Below are 15458 nucleotides of genomic sequence, written 5' to 3' on the forward strand. Positions count from 1 at the left end.
ATAAAGTTTAACATGATAAAAACTAATATAGTCTTATATTTGGTAGCCGTATCAATTACTATAAGATTAATTTTTTTTCTTGATTTATATTTAAAAATATTTAACCAACAAAAATAGTTTATTTAAATAAAAATAATAATTTAATTTTCTATGATGTAAATTTGAATTACAACATCAATTCAATTTAAAATATATAAGTTGTTTGGAAGAGAACACCTCTAGGAAAGACATAGTGGACCAGTTATCACAAACACTGTTTATTATATTATATCATGTGACAGCTGATCTCTAGCGTCTTTGCTTTACTCACCTCCTCGCCACCCTATCACGGCAAATCGATGGCCTCCGTGTCAATTGTCATTCGTGTACATCATTCATCGTCATAAGTCAGTAAGTTAATTGTTTTATGTGTCATAATTTTCGTAGTAAGCGCCTTCGCTTGAATAGTAAATTGTTCAGCCATTGTACGCCGTTATTCTTATTATTTGTTTATTGAACCCTTGTGCTCAAAGTTCTCGAGCCCTCTCATGCTACCTGTGATTGGACCCAGACCATCACTTCATTTCTGTAGTCGCTTTTCCGCCATCTATTTTCATCTGTCATTACGTGCCTGGATCTACATTCTGACTCGTGATACTCAGATGTTCGACACCATTACCACAAGACCTCATATAGTCCACTCATCACTATCAACAACTTCAAATATTCAGCTGAATTTTTATATTATTTTGTTGTTTATTATTTGTTTAATTGAGTTTAACTATTTTGTTTTATGCCGTCTGGCTGGTTATTATTATTTAACCACCGCCTCGTTACCTCTTATACTTAAGATACTCTTTGAAGAATTTCTAGTATATGTGTTTATTTGTTATTTAATTATTATCTACTTTCGTTACTTATTGGATGTGCGGATAGTCGTCATCCACTCAGGTGAGCCCTCTCCCGCTTCAATAATAGCAATTTAAACAAACTTAAGGTGAAACGGCATTCTAGAGTGCGGTGCATAACTAGCCGTCTTATGGTAAAAATTATGTTTATTATATTTTTGTGTGTAAAAAAATGAATGTTCTCTTTTTTGTGTTATTACATATCTCAGTTATAAAATGTTGACTATTAATGATTATTATAATAAATAAACTTTTTTAGCTTCGATGCGAAGCTGAGAAGGTATTGGTTTTACTAAGATGTGTTTTTTTTTTTGTGTCTGTTACCACTTTTTCTCAGCTCTCACCGAACCGATTTCTTTCAATGATACGTCAAATGATCACAAATCGTATCTAGTCGAAGACATTACCCTCAAAAATTGAAAAAAATTCTCTCGTTCCCCGTAAATGGGGGAAACATCCGAAAAAATTACAAATTTAAAAATGGCTAATTTTCGAAATTTTTTCAATTTTTTTTACTAAAAACTGCTGTAACTTTTTTAAAAATAAACATATCAATATAATTCTTTTTTTTATAGATGCATGATGTCATGACCTATCATTTGGTATATTTTTTTTTTATATTTGACCCTTTACCTGCCCATAGAGGAGGATTTAAAATGAAAAATTTTTTAANGGTGAAAATGGCTACCGAATGCTATTTTTGTGTGAAAATTTTCGATTTTGTATTTTCCATTTTTAACTTTATTATGCTATAACTTTTTGAAAAATGTATGGATCATTACAATTTTTTTATCAGAAGTAGTATTTATATAGATCTTTCATTTGACGTACTATTTTTTTATATCGGACCATTTCCCTTAATATAGGGGGTATTCAAAACATAAAAATGCATATAGAAAGTAGAACTTTTTCAACTTAACTTTTGAAAGTGTTCCGGAAGGTCTGACACTTTTATATATATCTTAAATTAAAGCTAATGTAATATACTTTATCATGAAAAAAAAAAATTTCGGACTTTATTTTATCTTCATGGTGAAAACAGACATTAAACTTAATAAAAAAAATACGATTTTTGTAAAAAAATTCTTTTTTATATTTTTAACTTTATAATGCTCTAACTTTTTGAAAGATGTATGGATCAATATAATTGTTTTTTTGTAGGTGCGTGATGTCTTTACCTATCATTTGGTATATTTTTTTTATAAATCTGACTTTTTACCTGCCTACAGGGGGGGATTCAAAATGACAACTTTTTCACAAAAAATTGACTTTTTCAACTTAAATTTTGAAAGTGTTCCTGAAATACTGACACTTATATATATATATATATATTAAATTAAAGCTAATGTAATCTACTTTATTATGTAAAAAAAAAATTTCGGACTTTATTTCGTCTTCATGGTGAAAATGGCTACCAAATGCTATTATTGTGTGAAAATTCTCAATTTTATTTTTTACATTTATAACTTTATAATGCTATAACTTATTGAAAAGTGTATTGATCAATATAATTTTTTTATGGGAAATACCATTTTTTAATAATCACTTTTTCATTCGACATACTTTATCTTAATCAGGATATTAATAAGGAACTAGCAGTTTATGAAGCTTTTGGAATAATCCACCAATTTTTTAAAATTAAACACTATCTAAAGATTTGCATCGAAGCGTTTTTTTTTTATAGTGATTTTAATCACTGTCAGATATCATTATACTTGATCCAACTATGCCACGTCACCACTGTGCCGCGACCCCCCTGTGCTGGGTTTTTTTTATACATTGACTTTTAATATGATTTATTATTAATCTAGCAAATGAATATTATTTTATAAATTCGTATTCAATGATTGTATATTTTGAATGTAATAATTTAATGTGGTGAATATGAATTTTAGGATTTTATAAAATTTTATTTAACTATGAATATGAAAATACTTTTTGTGTTTTTTTTTTATTCTATCATTGAATATTTTATCATATTAGTCTGTAAAATGTGGTATTATATTAGTTTATTTTTGACTCTATCGTAAAATAACATATTTTTTACTTAACTAAATAACTTTTATTTGAAAAAAAAAAAGTGATTAAATTTATACTATTTGAGATTATTATCATAAATAATATCAAGTACAAATAAAAATTGTTTTAGATCATATTGAACTAAATTTTATTACATTAAAAGACAATAATTGTTCATTGTATTAATTTAGCAATTTTTCAAATTACTTAAAAAACCACTATGAAGGCTATCTTTTTCATTTATATTTTTTTCTTAAATAACACGAAAAATCCTGTTTTTTATAAAACTACTTATCTCTTATTATGCAATTATAACTGCTGATAATTTTTTTTAATATCTCAAAAAGATTAGACAATTCCTGTTGGTTTTCAGTATATAATTAAATAATTATACAAATAGATTAATTTTTCCTTAAAATTATAAAGATATAATAATTTAAAATAAAATTTAAAAAAGTTAATATTTTAATTGTTTTTATATTTACTATGAGAAATATTTTCAGAAAATATAAATGAAATAATTATATACTTTTAATCTTTACTTATGTTAATAAACAGTTACATCGATTCCTATAAACATTTACGATATCACAATATATATGTTTATTGGGTGGTATATTAGGAGTTGTAATGTAGATTTAAATTATAAACAAAATATTGGTCTCTAATAAAATTTGATGATATTTCTAAATATATTTTTATGTTACTATATTATAATACAAATTTCTTATAATTTATAAATTGGGTTATTAGTATATAAGAACGAAAAAAAGCTTGTTATCGAGAAATGGGATGTCCTCTTCCCCCGGAAGCCACCCACGGTGAAAGATACATTGGCGAAACGAAAAGCTTAAGTCGGGAAACAACTATTGATAAAAATAGCAGCACCTAGACTACAATAATTGCTTTAAATTGTTAATAATTTCTAGACTACCGATCCACAAAATGTTATCGACCAGTTATTTTCTCATTAAGAATTTTCTATCATATAAGCTACTTTAGTATGTAATTTGCTATTAAAAAAATAAAGTTGACAGTTCTATAGATTTAAGGAATGAACCTAAAAATTATTTTATTATAGTTAAATTGGAAATATACAAGTATATGTATTTTGTAACTAACAAAAACTGAAAAAAATTTTTCAACACACTAAATATTTTTAGAGAAATTGAGTGGCTAACATTAAAAGAATCATTGATAACATAATGTATGTTTTGTATGAAAAAATAATTTTTTCTATCAATATCTTTTCTTTAAACAATAAAAAAATTAAAATCGACTGAAATTAATTAATAAAATACATTAAGTGTATAACATAAAGGATATATTGTCGATATTTTTGAGAAACAGATGCTCAAATCGAATACAATACATTTTAAGTTCGAGGGTCCAAACTTTTCTCCTCCTTAATAATACTTCTATATTAGTTCACATATATTTTCATAAATAATGAGGATTTGTTGTAAAATTTGTCAGCCTATGACCCCTCTAAATTTCTCTAAAATTCCCCTTAAATAAAACGTTTTTAAATTTTAAATATTACAAAATATAAAACACATTTAAAAGTTTTTCTTTTTTCAAATTTACTGTGAAAAAATATCATTAGTCATTCTCACAGCAGTGTAAAATACCCTAATAAAGCCAGTAAGTTACTTAGTGACGCATTTATCGTACGTTTTATTTTAATATTTGTACTTTTGTAAGATATAATATTTTGTAATTATACTTGAACTGTGTTCTTTTATTAGATAATTATTGTAATTTATTGTTTTTCTATAATAAACCAAAAAAGAAAAGGAATGTTAAGTAAGGGAATAACATAAAATAATGTATAGTAAAAAATGATGGAATAATATATAATATATATATAATAATCCAACCTTGATTCTGTATGTCACACTGTATTTCACTCATTTTGCTCTACGCTTTGTATAGTCAATATGATTGTGTAAAGGACAGATTATTCGTCCTTCATCAATATTAACAATTAACAACTATACTAATGCTTGATCAGCACAAACGACCCTACAGCTCAACTATGAGTTTGTGGCGCGTGGGTGTAAATAAACCGATTGCACACTTTTCTTAAATTAATTAAAAAACATAACGAAGTCAGTCGACATTTTATCACGCTTCCGGAAACTTACCTTTATTGATCCGATAACTTAACTCTGGCAGTATTATTGTGGTTACTAAATTAAATACTATTATTGTTTACTTATTATTATTATTATTTCGGGTTGTGTACACTCGCTGGTGTCACTCACCTAATTTGGATACCACCAACATCTCTAAAGATCCAGTCAGGTTAATTTAAATAATATTAAATAAAAAAAAAATGCTTGTTAGTTGAGAGTCTATATTTATTTGGTCACGAAACCGCTAACTGCCCTTTTTGTGGGATATAAATTATATAGACATATACAGCTTTGCCCCGTTTAGGTACAGCTTAGCCAACTGTTAGGACCCTAGCGGAAAAGTACGTTGCAAATGTTTAGAAAAACGATTTAATTTTAAATAATTCGAAATTGTCACACAATATCGATGACTGACTTTTATATGTAAAAGATTCTAAACACTATATTTTCATTATAAATATAATATAATATTTTACCCTTATTACATTTCTATTGAATAAGTTTTTTTTTGAGAGAGAGTATATTTTATTGGGAGATTGACACCAATATTTCTTAAATCTTCCTCTGGTCTAGCCATAACAACATTCAAAAATATTTTATTAATGTAAATATTTTATTAAGGTTCTATTGTGGTAGTTCAATGTGTCCCGGAGCTGATCCCTTGAAAGGACGCGGCACAATAATTACCAAAACAAAAATTAAACACTAAAAACATATTCGTATATTATTTTGCGATGTTCGTTAAATCAAAGCCATTAAGTTCAACGACTAACTACCCAACACACATAGGCTTACCAATATATTTTAACCTAATATATACTTAATCCTAAAATAATATCTAGTCGCAACTTTTACTCTGTTCACCGGTGCAATGTTCGTTAGAATAAAAACATTAAGCTTTAAAACCAGCTACCCAATATGAAAAACTCACAATAAATTTTTACTATTAAATAATAATTTAAATTTGAATTGGATTTATTATTAAAATGTTTGACGTTTAAAATATTAATTGACATTTATTTTCACGATAAGAAAAATAAAACATTATTATTTTATGAATAAATAAATTTTAATTAAAAGATTCACCAAAACAAAATTCACTTTAAATTTATTCTAAGTTCCGTTTAATTTGAAAAAAAATGTTCTAAGTCCAAAATAATTTAAAAAAAAATACTTAGTGTTTTTAAATCGATATATATATATAAAGTTCAAATTTAATAAGTCCCAGGGGTGAGAATCGCAGAGTAGAGTGTCGCAGTCATTGTGCATTTTAAAATTACCGATAAAACTGATTTTTTTTTGGAAAAATTGGGTATTTTTTGTTCAATGCTATTGGCTGGACTTAATTGAGAATCTACATATAGGCGTTACTTTAGATCTCTACAATAGTCAGATTTTATCCCCTAGTTAACTGGTTATTTTCAATTTTAAATAAGGGAATCCTATTTTGGTGATCTTGTAAATTCATAATATGTGACATATACGTATAAAAGATAACACCATGTAACATCCTAATATTATAATTAATAATATAATATTTTATTTGATTGAGATCACAAAATTGTGCATATATACCTATGCAGACATTTTTGTTAATTACCACAATTAACAATGGTTGAAGTATTCCGCCAGTACTAGAAACTGACCAACCAACCCGTACAATCGTATTACTAGCTGGCGTCTTGTCTATGTTCTGATCTAATATTTGTGGTAGTCAGTACTTGTTGTCATTCCTATGCCATTTTATAACACAACAGAAAAATACGAAATTTTAAGCTTTTCACATAAATTTACTGTAAATAATAATTATATAAGTTTTTGATCACATAGTGACCTAAAATTAAGATTTTTTAAATTCTTATAAAATTTTCTATTGAATCATATCACTTTTTAACTTTTAGGTTGAGCTAAAATAATGTTTAAAAATTCCAAATTTCTAAATAATATTCTATTATTATTAACTATGAAAAATCAATAATAACTTGATAAAATTTTTTTAAGTTTTTAATTAAGATCTTATGTGTAAATACTCGTTTTCTAATTAGTAATAATCTCAAAAAAGAGGTGATAGAAAAAAACTAATTTGTAATTTTAAATCAGCATATTTATTTGGTTTTATTGTGTAATTCAGTATAAAAAAAATTTATACTTATATTTTATAATATCAATAGAGATGTTTAAATAAAAAAAAATTGTCTTGAAGTTGCCATTTTTACAGTTGCGTAATTTTAAGATATTCGTCAAAATTTTTCAAATTTTCCAATATTTAGTGACTATAAGTTCAACTAGATTATAATCATGTTCTTTTGATGTATTGATTATTAAAATTGGTCCAGTGAGATCTAAGAATTTTTTTTTTTACAAATATAAAAATAACGCATAGAATTACAACACCAATACCATTTTAGTTTCGCGTCAAAACTAAAAAACAATCAAAAGTTGTTATAAAAATTGAAAAAATTGGTCTAGTAAGGACAGAAAAAAATGAATAATAGACACTTAAAAAAACTATAATATAGTTTTTTATTATAATTATTTTACTATATTATAGTAAAATAATTTCAATATGAATGAGAAATTCCTTCTCACAGGGGAACACTACAGTAATATGGTCCTTAATATTCATTAAAGTTATTAAATCTAAAGGAGTTAAAAAACAAACAAATTTTTAATTTTTTTTTCTCAAAAAGAATTATGAAAAAAAGGATATTTAGGCATGCAAAGTTTGACCTTTGTAACTCGAGCATGAAAGACTGTAGTGTTACAGACACGAATACCATTCAACAGATGTATTGATAGCTAAAAAGGACAATTTAAGCTAGTTCGAAGTCGTTTTTTTTCACTTGGGGAAGGTAAAATATATTTAAATTTATATTCAATTTAAGTTAGATTTATGTAACTTTTATAAAAATCGGTCGCCTCATTACTATAGCAAACAACCAACTTCTAAAATATATAAATCATATTATTTTTTATATTTTTAAATTTAATGCTTGAGTCATACTTGAATAATCACTTGCATACATATCCTATGTTTTCTATAGAAAAATTATTTTTCTATCGATATATTTTCATTAAGCAATATAGAAATGGAAATCGATTGATTTTAAATAATGTTAATACAGTATGTTGGTAAAATTAAGAATATATTGTAGACATTTTTGAGAAATATAATCTCAAATCGAACAAAATATACATTATGTAAAGGTTTCAAACTAATTTTTCTCATCCTAAATAATACTTCTATATTAATTCACATATCATTTTCATAAATAATAGGGATTTGTTGTAGAATTTGACAGCCTAAACTCTCTTTAAACTTCTTTAAATAAATAAAAAAAAAACTTATTTCTAGATTCATTTTTTAATTTTCAGGCATTATCTTAGATAGTAAGGGAAATTGAAAGAATGGCAAGGACATAACTTATGTTACTGAAATTTTGCTCATATTTTTCACGAGGAGTAAATATTTAAAGTTTATTATATAAATGTTGTTTATTCAAAAATTAATGTATGAGTTTGATAATTAGTAATTTGATAGAGAAAAGCCTTGGGTATGAAAGTACTATTCGACGTTTTCAAAAATACTACCTATCACTTATAAAATTACATGCAAACACTTGCATGATTCATTGTTGTATTGATACAAAAAGCAAAAACTATTGTAAAGATAAATTTTTAATATTAAAGATTGTGGCATAATTCAATAGATAAGATTATTATAAATCTACAAATTAAAATTATTAGCAATGTATAAAATAAAGTCAGAAATAATTCAACAAATAAAATTTATAAATATATATTACATAAGTATTATCATTACTATAAAATAAAAAAAATGTATTAACGCCATTAAAAACAATAATTCTAACAAAATCATTTCACTCCCAATATAACTACAAAAAAATTAGCGTGCCAAAATAACGTCATTACAAGTTAATGCGCTATTTCCAATCAATGAAAAATTACAGTGTTGTTCCCCATTATAAATAACAATATTTGGTTAGCTTTCTATGGCTTTAAGTTACTTAACAAGAGACTTCACGATTATTTTTTGAAAAACATTCATTCTACATCCTATAGATTTCAATATATAGCTATTCAAATTTATTATTTAAATATTAGATTTATAACCTCCATTGTGTATTTTTGAATTAAATATGTACTAATAAACACAAATAGCGAAACAAATATTTTTCTATTTAAACCTGTTTCAACTTATCTATTCAATATAAAAATATAATTGTACTATTTCATTTCCAAAATCTATTAAATATTCTATTAAGAAATATTCTAGAATGTATTGGAAAATTTATTTCGGTATATTATTATGTGTTACAAAATCATTTTCGACGGATTCGGTAATTAAAATAAAAGTTTATTATTTATTTTTACATTCTTTAACAAAAGAAACTTAAAAAAATTATCATTAAATTATTTATGGCAACATAATATAATACAATTTTATGTTATTAGGTCATAGAACATATGTTTATTTATGAAAGTGAAGAGTCATCTAGCGTAACGAATATGGTAATTATAATTAAATTTTTGATTCGAGTTAATCATCTCCCTTCTCTAGTCTCTTTTCTATTTTTAAATAATGGTATATAACATGACACTCCGAAAATTTTTTTTTTTATCTAATATTATTTTTGTTTACTTAATATTTTTTATTAAAACTTCTTCAATGGCTTTCGTGTTTTACCTTATCACCATCCGCCTAAGTGGCATTGTGTAGGTTGTAAAGAAATATGGTCAGGCGAGAATTAAAAATAGTTACAACCCCTCTTTGACCCTATCAAAGTTCAAGGGATACCCCGATGTAGAATAGAACCCCCTTTTAAACCTAACTACAACTTACGGTTCCACCTCTTGTAAACCCAGTGTAACCTCCTCCTCCCTCGATACATGAAAGCTTTTTTAAAATCAAGGTAGTCCACGTAACAAATGTTTAGATTAACTTGGGCATGCACGCTATAGCTTAAACCCTACACAATGAAAGGGGAGAATTGGTTCTGTCAGAATAGCGAAGCTTTTATCAACGTAGCCTTTTACTCGAGGTTAGGACAAGCGAAAACTCTATGTAAACTAATTTATAGTCAAGTGGAGAGGGTAAAGGTTCTCAAGCTTAGCTAGAGGTCGTAGTTTATATACAGAATCAAACCTAATTAGGGATTAGTGAAGAGGATAAATAGGGAGGTCTTAGTGTAATCATTGAAATGTCCTATGTTGTGAGTACGTTTTATTATTACTTATTACTATTATCTATTTTATAGGAAAACGTACGTCATAGTTATATCCTTCGTTGTAGTGTATAATACGTTAAGATAGATAGGTAGCAGCCACTGTCAACATTGTTCTACATGTGTTTTTTACTATACCTAGAATCATTTAGTTGTTAATAAGAGCACAATAGTAACCCGTCAGTTAGTGTTAGGTTTAAAGAGGGGTTCTAGTCTACATCGGTTCTCCTTGAACTTTGGTTGGGTTAAAGAGGGGAAATCGCTATTCTTGATTCTACCCTTAACTTACCTCCCAAGTTACCCACTTTTCCATTCCAGACCACGCCCCTTTCCCGCACCGGTCGACTGGTGAGATTGTTAAGTGAGGGAGCCGATGAATCCCCAAAATTACCCTACATGTACTGATTTATATTTACATAAAGTATTTTTTTAAATATTTTCTAAATAAGGTTTTTTTAAAAATCTTTTCTTACAAATACACAGCAACTTTAGAACAAATACTTATTGTGTTATAAGAATTTCAGTACAATAAATGGGTATATAATGCTGGTGTAATTAATCAGTGGCGGCTCGTGGCTTAGACAACAGGACGATCGCACCTCCTACTAAAATTAATAAAAAAAAAGAAAATTAACTGTATATTCATAATTCTACATTTCTATTAAAAATGCAAATTTTTAAATAGTAAAATAGTTATAATACACTTGTGGTGTGTGAACATTAAAGTCGTTTTTCTCGGTATATTCGGTTACACGTGAACACACGAGCAGTGTTTGAACGACCGACAGCGTCGTCTGAACAATATTTTGAAACATATTTACGACACACTGAACGTGTGCGTGCGGGTACAGTTCAGCGTGAACTTATGTACAGGTTTTAGACGACCGGTAACGTCATCCATACTGTAAAATATTAGCATATTACTATATTGGTAATTTATTTTTAGAATTAAATACGTGTACGCTCATCGTTATCTCCCTGTAAATACTATTTTACTAAGCCCCTCATTATAGCTCGACCTGGAAGAGATTTTAACTTTCCGTTTTAAAATTCGATTCGTTCTCCAATCGCCGCGATTCTTGTATCGTTCGACGGAGTTCGTCGTTACGCGTCTTTTCCGACCGCTGCTCGAATTTTTCGCCGTCCCCATTTTCTTAATCATTTGCTATAATAGCAAAATAGCTATTACTATTATTTTCATTTCTATTTTCTACTGCGACCTTCAAAATAATAATACGTTTTATTTTATTATATTTAATTTTACAAATTTTTGTAACTTGTATGTTAATGCATACATAAAAAAAAAATTAACATTTAAATATTGATTGTATCAAAAGTTATAGGAATCGCCATGAATTTTATTAAACAATTTTTTTTGTGTTCAGAGAATTTTTATTACAACAAATTTACATGTTTTTTTTTTAATTTTGTATAAGCCACAAGTGTTCATATTAATGGGATTACACTATACTGTTATATAAAATTAATAATAATCCAACAAATTTAAAGTCTAACACATGAAATATCAACATTTTAAATTAAAATTGAAATTTAATGTTTTTTTTTTATTCTAATTTCTGGTTTAAAACGAATTACAAAATATTAGTATAATTAATTTATAATTTATAAAAATACCATAAGATGATTTATATTCCGATTTATTAAAAGAAATGTTTACTTTGATTTTTCAAATCACCTTTAAGGAAGTTACGGAAATCGAAAATACAGAAGAAATATTTAAGAATTATTGCTTACCAAAAAATAATACTTCAGGTATTGTTCGTGTTGAAATTTGTTTATACGGTTTGAAAAGTATATTAAGCCAAAAAAAGCCGGCTTACAATATCAGTAACATAAAATACATTATAGAAAAATTGTGGAACTTCGATGGTAAGGATGTATATTTAAATATCGTTATGTAATTATGCGATATATATTCTAGTACACGCGATTATCTGCACTTCAATGCGAAGCTTAGAGGGTATTAATTTTACCTACCGTGATGTGTTTTTATGGCTCTCGCTTCTTTTTCATGATATTTTTAACAATAAGTTAAAAATAAATCATCATGTTTCGTGTTATTGTGGTTTTCTATTGTATTTTTTTTATACATTATGACTAAGATCATCTGCATAAATGGTTTATATATTTACATTGTTGATATTACAAGTATGTTGTTTTTACATTATATTATTAAAACTATTTATCCCACGTTGTTGTCCAGGATGATAGATAAAAAACAATAATAAATATTGTAAATTAAAAAGGTTAACTATCTTCATTGACGCCGACTTCTAATCTATGTATTGCATATTCAATATTTTTTTTATAAATGTCATTCAAGAGTTAACACAACGATGAAACTAAAATAGTTGTTTTATGTAAAATGTCAATTAAAGATGGCGTGGTGTGTCGCGGTGGACACACTAGATGTTAACAAAACTCTAGTGTTAAGCCGTACCTGTAGTGTACAAACGAGTAATACCATACTTGCGTTTAAGATGATAAAGGCACCATGTCCCCAGCGCAGAAGGCAACGGGCAACCATTTCACTTATACTTTTAAAAGTAAAACTAGTTCATCTTAGGGTACCTGGTTTATCCAACACCCAAAACTGGAAGGAACAAAAAAGAAATATATTAAACTTAAAATTCTATTTACAACTAGTCTATTCTATTTGATGTCGAAATGATATTCTTGGCCGATAATCGTCAGCAATCCCTAAGTATAGATAAAAAATTATATTATGTATTGACAAAATATTAATTAGTATTCTATACTACAATTATTTAACCTTTTTATAGTTCAAACAACAGGTTTTATTTAATGTATTACTATAATTATAACGAAACTTTGTTAATTATTAGTATTAATTGAATAAAATATTAAGTGTAATATATAGCATAATGCTTTAGCAATAGCATTTTTTGTAAGGAGAAAGAGAGTATCAAGATTATTAGAGTATTGTAAATAATTACTTTTAAATTGTTTAGGTACGAATAATTGAGGCTTTATAAATCTTAAATTAAATTTTTTGTAAAGCATATCGTTAAGATAGCAATGTAGGCCTGTGTAAGTTTTTGCTGACTCAGAACAAAAAATCTGCGCACACTTATAAATTATGAGTTCCTATTAACTCATACTATAAACTGCTTATAGTAACTTACAGGTACTTATAGATTATTCTAGTACAATTACATCTTTGGTAGTTTTGACTGTTCTAAAAAATTTTAATTTAATAATTTGTTTTACTTTACTATTATTATTATTTTATTTAATGTGTTTATAAGAAAAACATTTTATATCTATTTATTTTATAAAACATAAATAATTTATATACTTATTTTTTCTAGGAAACGAAATAATAAACCTAAATATTTTTAGACAAATTTTAAATAATCAATATTACCCAATTCCAAAAATTGTTTTACCAAAATTTCAAAGTCTCGAAGGCATATTTAAAGTATATGACCCAGATAAGATCGGATGCATCTCTAATGGATGTTTTAAACTAACATTACAACAGGTTATCCGTAATAATGATATCGTAGACCATTTAATGAAACCATTTTCTTCTGACACGGTTTGTTATGAAGGTATATAACAAATTTTAATTTAACATTTTTGCTATATGACAGCTATATTCATTTAATTTTAGAATGGTTATTGAAAAAAAGAAAAGATTTGTATAACAACCAGGAAGCTTGGAATATTTCTAATAAAACACATTACGGATAATTTTTTTTCAAAATAAATCATATTATTATCAAAATACTTTTTAATTTATTTAAAAAATATCAACAATTATAATTATTTAGTTTACTTGAATTATTATGTTTGACTGTAATACATTTTTAGAAATTTAGGAAAATATTTTAAAATTAGACTATTGCAAAAAATGGCATTTAACATTTTTTTTCTCTATTTTATGCTGCTATAATATTTTAAAACCTCCAACCCTAAAGGAATATTAATAGAGCATATTAAAGACAATAACCTATCTTTTGGTAGGTAATTTATGAAAATTCAATAAAAAACGTACATACAGGAAGAATTTTCAGTATTTATTCTCTATTTAACGTACAATTCTCAAATGACAACCCCAATATTTTCTATATTATCAAATTTATTCAATTGAATTAATCATAGAAAACTATAATAATTAATTTACAGAACTTTAACATTCAAGTGAGCGTCCCCGTAATTAAGATTTAATTCAAAGAACATTTAAATAATATTATATTAATAATATAATTAATCCGATGTATGTTTATGTGATAAAAGAGACCGGATGAAACAAAGTCTTAGAGCTTAACATAAATAATTTACTAACACATATATGATCTGGTAGTACACTAATATGGTACAGTTAAAAAATAATACTAAAATAGGTAACTGCCGTGGGTATCCTTGTTGATGACTTTGACTACAATAGTTTCAATAACTCAAAAGTGACTATAATTCTAATTACTATGATGGCTATGTGATAAACAACTACTTTTAAGTAACATAAATAAAACGGTAACACAGTGCGGTCACAGCACAGCATAAAGTTAGTTATGGAATAGTTGAGATAAGTGTAGATGATCATCTTTGACAGTGATTAAAATAACTATCATAAGAAATACTTCGATGCAAATCTGTAGATAGTGTTTAATTCTAAGAACATGATGCATAATTACAAAAGCAACATTAGCAATGAAATTATTTATATAAAAACATGTTATCAAAAAATTTGGAATATTATAGACTGGTAGTATCACATACAAATAGAGTGAAAAATTAATAAAATACAAAGTAATTTTGTAGTTGAAACCTATTATCATATCAAACCTAATTCGACAATAAACACTATAAAAATATTAGAGATGAATGATTTTAACTGTCTATATGGAAAAAGGTGGTAAAGCAATTTTTTATTTCATAAAGAAGATTTTTTTCAATTTTTTAGGATAATATATTTAACTGGATACTAGTTGTGATCATTTTACGTATCGTTAAAAAAAAAAATACAAAATTCACCGATTTTTTAAAATGTAATTTTTAGGAAGGTGGGATTCCACTGTATTAAACCAACAAAAAAAAAAAGGAGTTAAATAAATAATTTGTAGTTGGAATAAAAAGGATAATGTAATGAATATATATTAAATATATATATATTCAATAAT

At 26.1% G+C, this 15458-nt stretch overlaps 1 protein-coding gene across 1 annotated transcript; it reads left to right on the forward strand.

Annotated features, from left to right (window-relative positions):
• Nucleotides 1–9262: 9262 nt before the first annotated feature.
• LOC126908309 (uncharacterized) lies at nt 9263–14344 on the forward strand. The gene is made up of 5 exons (XM_050690236.1): nt 9263–9405; nt 9521–9577; nt 11994–12180; nt 13644–13886; nt 13949–14344. The coding sequence occupies exons 1-5, from the start codon at nt 9343–9345 to the stop codon at nt 14026–14028; spliced, it is 630 nt and encodes a 209-aa protein (XP_050546193.1). The 5' UTR covers nt 9263–9342; the 3' UTR covers nt 14029–14344.
• Nucleotides 14345–15458: the final 1114 nt, after the last annotated feature.

Source organism: Daktulosphaira vitifoliae, unplaced genomic scaffold, assembly GCF_025091365.1.
Source record: "Daktulosphaira vitifoliae isolate Bord-2020 unplaced genomic scaffold, ASM2509136v1 Scaffold_5, whole genome shotgun sequence".
Lineage (NCBI taxonomy): Eukaryota > Metazoa > Arthropoda > Insecta > Hemiptera > Phylloxeridae > Daktulosphaira > Daktulosphaira vitifoliae.